Below are 7,613 nucleotides of genomic sequence, written 5' to 3' on the forward strand. Positions count from 1 at the left end.
CCATGCCTGGCCTCATTGCTTTTATCCAAAGTACTTTTCCCTTTTCACTCTACCAAAGTATTTAAATAACTGATCCTGTCCTTCGTAGAAGATTCTCAAGGAAGAAAACTGTAGTGTAATTAATGAATGGTTTAATTCAGAATCTTCACATACTTCTAAAGAGAAAAATAATTTAGTGCCAAAATTCATGCAACAAATTGTGACTTCAATCACATGCTACTGTAGATTAGATTAGAGAATTATCCTAAACTATTCCACAACAATGAGACTTAACATCACAGAAAATACACTTGAAAATAAAAATCTCAGACCTGCTACTTCTGGACAATGGAATACTTTTCAGTCTGGTATGGGGGAGGGCCGGGAAAGGATAAATGATTCTTGTGATACGATGGAATTCTTTACTGATTATTTTTACAATGTTAAATTAGCTGCACTACCCTCCTTGCATGGAATACTCTAACACAGATAGAAATCTTGGTGGGATAAGAGGATGAGCCACACACTATAATTTTAGGGCAAGAAGATAGTATATGATTTTCAAAATAAGCTGAGCATTTTATATCTTTCCGTACTTTAAGAGTGATAATTATGTGAAGAATTCTTTGGGGATTTAAAATATAATAAGCCTGGTTCAAGTATAAAAAGTCTTGTTTCCTTTCTTCACTGACACTTTTTTTTTTAGGCAAGATCTCAGTCTGTTGCCCAGGCTGGAGTGCAGTGGCACAATCTTGGCTCACTGCAACCTGCGCCTTCTGGACTCAAGCGATCCTCCTACCTCTGCCTCCTAAGTAGCTGGGACTATAGGCGTGTCCCACCACACCCAGCAAATTTTTGTATTTTTTGTAGGGATGGGGTTGTAGGGTTTCGCCATGTTGCCCATCCTGGTCTGGGACTTCTGGGCTCAAATGATCTGCCCATCTCAGCCTCCCAAACGGCTGAGATTACAGACATGAGCCACTGCACCCAGCCCACTGACATGTTTTACTGGTAAATCTAAGCTAAAAGAAAAGTAATTTATTACTGCTATTTAAAAATTCATTCTTTTTTAATCCTCACTTTAAGAAAGTAAAAATAGAATATCAGAGCTGAAATAGACCTAAATATTCATCTTGAGGATAATATTCTAAAAATCATGCCATCTGAATTTAGCATTTAGGAATTTACATAACATTTCTATACAACTGAATTGCAAAAATAAAACTATAAATTCAAACTTTATGAATATGTCTAAATTTTTTTAAACAGTAAGATATATAGTTGTATCTTATTCTATTTAATGACAATTTCTGTTGCCATGAAGAAAAATCAGACCCAGAAATGATAATCATATCAATTTTTGGTAGGCAATTGATAATACATTAAAGATGAAATTTAATATAATTAACATAGTGCTACAATATATTTTAATTGTGCATCAGAAATGATTTACCAAAGTTTGATTCCTGTGTGCTATTTGAAATGACTTGTAGATTTTGTTGTGTTGCCTGATCTTTGAATAGAATCAGAAATTTACGGGTTTCTTCAACAATAGGTATCGCCTGGATTCAACAGTTTTGCCTCTTCTTCTGAATTATTAATATTTAGATGGAAATTTACTCACAGTCTGTTTTATAAGTGCTTGGCATAAAAGACAGGAGGGGAGAGATGATTGTGTCCAGTCTATTCAGGATCCTGGAAGCTCCCCCAGTGAGAGACACCTCACTGTGAAAGGGCCCCTGAGCTACACACAAATGGCACTTGGGAATTTCCTGTGCTTCCTACTTAAACTCAACCTCAGTCATGTTACAAAAGCTCATGTCATTCCCTGTTCAAAGAACAGCTTGATAGTTAAGAAAAAATCACCCTTGACCGTGATTGAGAAAGTCGCAAATACAACTACGTGGATGCTGAAGAGCAGTCTCAGCTGGCAGGAGATGCCGGGATCGTTTGCCTTTCGGCTAATGAGCTGCCTGCTAAGGCAACCAGTGTTTCCTTCCCTGCAGGAGAAACTTGCAGCTTTAAGTCCAGCCTGAAAGTTCACAGGAGTGAGACAAGTTTTGACATCTGATGTTAAGTCTCTCACTGGATCTTCTCAAACAGAGCAGCACTGATCTGTTGAAGTCTCTGAATGCTGCTTCGCTGACTCCTACATTACTGTTTCTCACTTGTCTGAATTCTCTGAAAGTAATATCACACTTAGAAGATCCCTAAGCGACCAAAAGAATGAGTACTTTGTGTAGAGATGTGGAACTTTCAAAATACTAGACTTCGAAAAAAAAAATCAACTGCTCTTTGGCCCATATAAAAAAACGCAAGACTGTCAAAGCCATGGCCGCGGAGGCCTGAGTAGGGAGGAAGGTGTGTCGTCTTTAGGCTTCTCCCCTTTCCTGGCTAGTGAAGGTGTGGGGAGGCTGGTGGGCACAAGTGCCTTGGGTGCAACCCAATGACAGTAAAAATGTTGAGCTGGCATCTGAGATCTGATCCCTTGAGGACTTGAAAATGGCATAAACACTGGAGGCAGAACAATCTCGATGGGTTTCAAAGCAACCATTCTGTCTTCTGGCCGAGGTCTCATCAAGTGTGCCTGCCGTTCACGAGGTCTAGAGGGACACGTGCTCTTCATAAATGTAGGCACTGTAGGATTGGGGGCCAGCTTGTTGGGTTTTCTGGTCTGTGAGGAAGCCCCCACTTGAGCAGTATTCTTCTGGGGAAGAGGTGGTTTTGTTAAAGTCTCTGACAGATTAGCACTGGCTTTAGTTTCTCGATTCAGGAACTCTGCAATTTTCATTTGGATGCCGTTATCAGTAGTGGCAGCTTTTGTCAGTGATGTTTTTGATTTTTTCTTCTTCTTCTCCCGTTTTGATGATTTACCCAGTTCAATCCCCTCCAGCAAACCCTTGGCTGCAGCTCGGGCCAAAACATCTTTCACAGACACTGTCTCAGAAGGGTCCCGCTGCAATTAAAGAAGCACGTACTAAATGTGGGAATTAGCTATTAGCGTGTCTCTTGCAAGTATTTATCAATGTGTCAGTAAAAGTAAAAAGACTGTCTTTATTATACTAAGAGAAATAAGAAATGGTTTTTAGGCCTTAGTCCTCAATCTCATAAGCCTCAGCAAATGCCTTTTTTCCCCCCTTAGTGACTTTCTTTTAACAGCATTTTTTTTTTTTTACTTAAAAACTTCCCCATTTATGAACCTGATAACTGATGGAAAAAAAGAATCGCACAGCATTTTTTGCTTTTGTTTTTTGTTTTGAGGTGGGGTCTCACTTTGTTATCCAGGCTGGAGTGCAGTGGTGCGATCTTGGCCCACTGCAATCTCCACCTCCTGAGTTCAAGTGAGTCTCCTGCCTTAGCCTCCCAAGTAGCTGGGATACAGGTGCGTGCCACCACACCTAGCTAATTTTTGTATTTTTATTAGAGACACAGTTTCACCATGTTGGCTAGGCTGGCCTCAAACTCCTGACCTCAGGTGATCCACCCATCTCAGCCTCCCTAAGTGCTGGGATTACAGGAATCAGCCCCCACGCCCAGCTGCTTGTTTCGTACATGTGAGGGAAGATGTACTAGATGTTGATAAAATGCTTGGAGAGGTCGGGGGTGGCAGCCAGGCAGAAGAGGAACACTAGGGGGACACATAAAGAACAGAGCTCATCTGCCACACAGCAATCATTCTTGCTCCTGCCCTTTAGCTGTTTATAAAATGCAAACACATCCTTACAGGATATGCACAGTTCCTGGCTTCCTCTTATGAGGCTTTGTAGTTTCTTAATTCCAAAGTATGACATGGATTAGGATTTTTTTTTCCTTACCTCCCTTGTTAAAATAGAAATAAAACAACCATTGGTAATTTCAGATGGTTCCACTCTGAAAAATTTATCAGTAGACAGTTGAATTTCCTTTAAGGAGCACAGTGGAAGAACGGGAGGGCTGAGCCTGCAGTAGACAGGAACAAGCATTCAACAGTTAGAATGGCCTCTTTGCCAAGAGACAAAGAAAGTAAACTGCAGCTAAACTTTTTTTCTAGTATATTTTACCAATCATTTAAATAGAAATTATAATCAAGAATAAGATTCTGAAGCAGCCTTTCTCTAAACTGTAATAAGTTAAAAGCTCTAATATTTCACATTAGTTCATAATTTATTATAAATCCCAGATTTCCATCTCTTAACCAACTATGCCAAGAATAATAAACGTTTAACAAACTAAAAACTTACCTTCCCAAAATCACTAATATATTAGTAAAAGGTTTCCATTATCAAAGCAGGTAAATATGTATAGTAATCACAAAGTTATCCAAAATTTCCTATATTTCTACCATTTTCAAAATACACAGAAGAAAACATCTTCTTTTGGGTACCTTTTGCATAATTACAATATAAAAATATAACCTATCATTTTAATTATGTTCTTCTTCCCAGTCACTTTTTGAGGATTAACAGATGAGTCACATAGTGTTCAATTAAGTACATAACAAAGACTGTGTCAGAAAAATCTTGAATCACTAATAGGTTTAAAATGAAATTTTGGTTTTTATGTTTAATATTGAATTTATCATTTAGTAAGTGGTTCATTCATGAATAATAGATTATTCTATTTCCAAGCTTTTATAATTAAAATATTTTTTAATAAAGCAATTAAACACTATTCTATATGAATTAAACCATCAGGAAATCTTTTATTAATCATTGTGTCCTGGCCGGGTACAGTGGCTCACTCCTGTAATCCCAGAACTTTGGGAGGCCGAGGCAGGCAGATCACTTGAGGCCAGGAGTTCAAGACCAGCCTGGCCAACATAGTGAAACTCCATCTCTATTAAAAATACAAAAATTCAGCCGGGTGTGGTGGCTCACACCTGTAATCCCAACATTTTGGGATGCCGAGGCAGGTGGATGGATCACCTGTGGTCAGGAGTTTGAGACTAGCCTGACTAACATGATGAAACCCTTTCTCTGCTAAAAATACAAAAAATTTGCCAGGTGTGGTGGCAGACACCTGTAATTCCAGATACTTGGGAGGCTGTGGCAGGAGAATCACTTGAAGCTGGGAGGTTCAAGCCAAGATTGCACCATTGCACTCCGGCCTGGGTGACAAGAATGAAATTCTGGCTCAGAAAAAAAAAAAGCCAGGTGTTGTGGTGGGCACCTTTAATCTAAGCTACTTGAGAGTATGAGGCAGGAAAATCACTTGAACCCAGGAGGCTGAGGTTGTAGTCAGCTAAGATCGCACAACTATACTCCAGCCTGGGTGACAGAGTGAGATTCTGTCTCAAAATATTAATAATAGTGTCCATGTAATGCAGCTACAAGCCAAAGAACACCAAGGATGGCCAGCAACTATCACAAGCTGGGAGAGAGCAGGGGACAGACCTCTCCAGCACAGGCCCCAGGAGGAATCCACCCTGCCAGCACCTTGCCAATGCCTTAGTTTAGGACTCCCAGCCTCTGGAACTATGAGAGAATAAAAGTGTTATTATAAGCCACCAAGTTTGGGAGAATTTCTTTCAGCAGCCCAGGAAACTAACACACACGGCAAATGGGATTTTGCAGATGTAGGATAGGTCCCACGTTCGTTACCCTTAAGATATGGCTATTATCTGGATGGATCTGACCTAACCACGTGACCTTTGAAATCGGGGTCTAGAGGTCAGAGATGGAAGAAGTCAGAGATTCAAAACACAAGATGCTATGACGGCTACTGCAGGTGCACAGATTGGGGGAGCCTTGGGACAAGGAATGCAAGTGGCCTCTAGGAGTGGAGAGCAGTCGAGTGACAGCCGGCAAGGAGATGAGGACCTCAGTCTCGCAAACACAAGTGTGGGTTTGGAAGTAGACTGTTCTCAGAGCCTCCAGAGAATTCAGCCTAGCTCATATACTGAGCAGGGAGCCTAGCTGTGCCATGCCAGACATATCTGACTTATGTGAACTCATTAATAGGTGTTTTTAGCCACTAAGTTTCAGGTAATTTCTTAAACAGACATGGAAAACGAACACACAATGGCTTGCCCTACGTGAGGAAGCAATGCCAGGCTGCAGATGGCAGGCAGTGGAAGACGGAGCAAGAGGATAGAGAAGTGAGCTTGCTGCCATGGATAACACCACGAAGGCTGGAAAACCCACCAGAGGACTATGTTGAGAGGAAGGTTCCAAAAGTACACCCACTGTCAAGCAGCACGGAATGGCCTGGTGAGAGGCACTAGTGGCTTTCCTCTGCAGCCCACGGCTGACAGTAGGGGATGCTGTGACAGAAATGGGCTCACTGACAGCAATGAAAATAACAGGATCCTGAAACAACAGAGATCAGGTGAGCAAACTAACCATCAGAAGCGAGGCATGTGCACATATTGACAATCATAATGAACACTAGGACCAGAGTAGCAATCTAAGCACTCTCATGCACTGCTCACCTTCCTGCCCTCCACCCTTACTAGGAAACAGAAAATCAAAACACAACCTGGAACTCAAACTCAAAGACTGTTCACTATTAGAAAAGGTTAAAGGTAAATCACCACACATTAAAATGTCAGATGAGAACATTTGATCATATCATTAAATGCTGCAAAGTCTTTTCATAAATCTAGGCAACCATTAGTGATTTTGAAAACCTTATTGTGCTATTGGCTTAAGTACAGACATATAAATCAATGGATACAATGAGAACAGAATGAGAATCCAGAAATAAGCCCATATATTTATGAATAGTAGGTTTGCTATTTTCTTTCGTTTTTAGACAGGTTCTTGCTCTGTCTCCCAATCACAGCTTACTACAGCCTTGACCTGAGTAGCTCAGCCTCCTGAGTAGCTGGGACTACAGGTGGGCACCTCCACACCTGGCTGATTTTTTGTGGAGATGGGGTCTCTCTATGTTGCCCAGGCTGGGATTAACTGATTTTCAACAAGGGTGCCAAGACCATTCAATAGGAAAGAATAATCTTTTCCACAAATGTTGCTGGGAGAACTGGATAGCCACATGCAAAAGAAAGAAGTTGGACCCCTAACTCAAATCATATACAGAAATTAGTGGTGATTGTTGTACAACTCCATGAATGTATTAATATTTTAAGAGCACTGAATTGTACACTTTAAAATGGTGAATTGCATAGTATGTGAATTACATCTCAAAAGGCCTATTAAAATAGGAATAGTTACCTATACTTAATGTATATCTATAATATATGCACACATATCCATGTGGTTGATATTCAGCTGGTACATGCTGGTGTGGCTGTATCAGCAGTAAAAATATATAAATTTCTGGGCTTATGCCTCTGTGCTGCCCCAGCTCTCTGAGTGCCCCTCCAGGCCATCATATAATAAAAAGGGACCAAGAGGTTACACCTAGCTCATCAAGGGACCACCAGGGCCCTGCTTCATCCCCTTAACAGGCTATTTTAGGACTTAGAAGTAGTGAGATATAGAAAGAAAATTGTTAACCATTTCATTATATATCTTTGGATTATGGGTGGGGCTTCCGTAATAAAAAATAATAAAATTTGAGAAGAAAACCACTTAAAACTATAGTAGTTACAGCGTTGTCATATTAGTATAGAAATAGTCAAACATCAATGGAATAGAATTACAGATCCACACAGAAGTATATACGGGCTTAAAGCATTCTTTTTTTTTTTTTTT

At 40.3% G+C, this 7,613-nt stretch overlaps 1 protein-coding gene across 6 annotated transcripts in view; it reads right to left on the minus strand.

Moving 5' to 3' along the window:
• Positions 1–1,260: 1,260 nt before the first annotated feature.
• The window catches only part of NSUN7 (NOP2/Sun RNA methyltransferase family member 7), a 49,962-nt gene continuing 43,609 nt past the window's right edge, over positions 1,261–7,613 (minus strand). For 5 of the 6 annotated variants that reach the window (XM_017509871.2, XM_037731841.1, XM_037731840.1 and 2 more), the window contains 2 exons: positions 3,795–3,918; positions 1,261–2,935 (listed from right to left, as the gene is read on the minus strand). In XM_017509871.2, the coding sequence (XP_017365360.1) occupies positions 2,303–2,935; positions 3,795–3,918 (757 nt within the window). In that variant the 3' untranslated portion in view covers positions 1,261–2,302. Of the gene's footprint in view, positions 2,936–3,794; positions 3,919–6,101; positions 6,267–7,613 lie in introns of those variants that run through there. The other variant, XM_017509874.2, reaches the window with a different exon arrangement.

Source organism: Cebus imitator, unplaced genomic scaffold (assembly GCF_001604975.1).
Source record: "Cebus imitator isolate Cc_AM_T3 unplaced genomic scaffold, Cebus_imitator-1.0 Scaffold425, whole genome shotgun sequence".
In the NCBI taxonomy this organism is placed as follows: Eukaryota; Metazoa; Chordata; class Mammalia; order Primates; family Cebidae; genus Cebus; species Cebus imitator.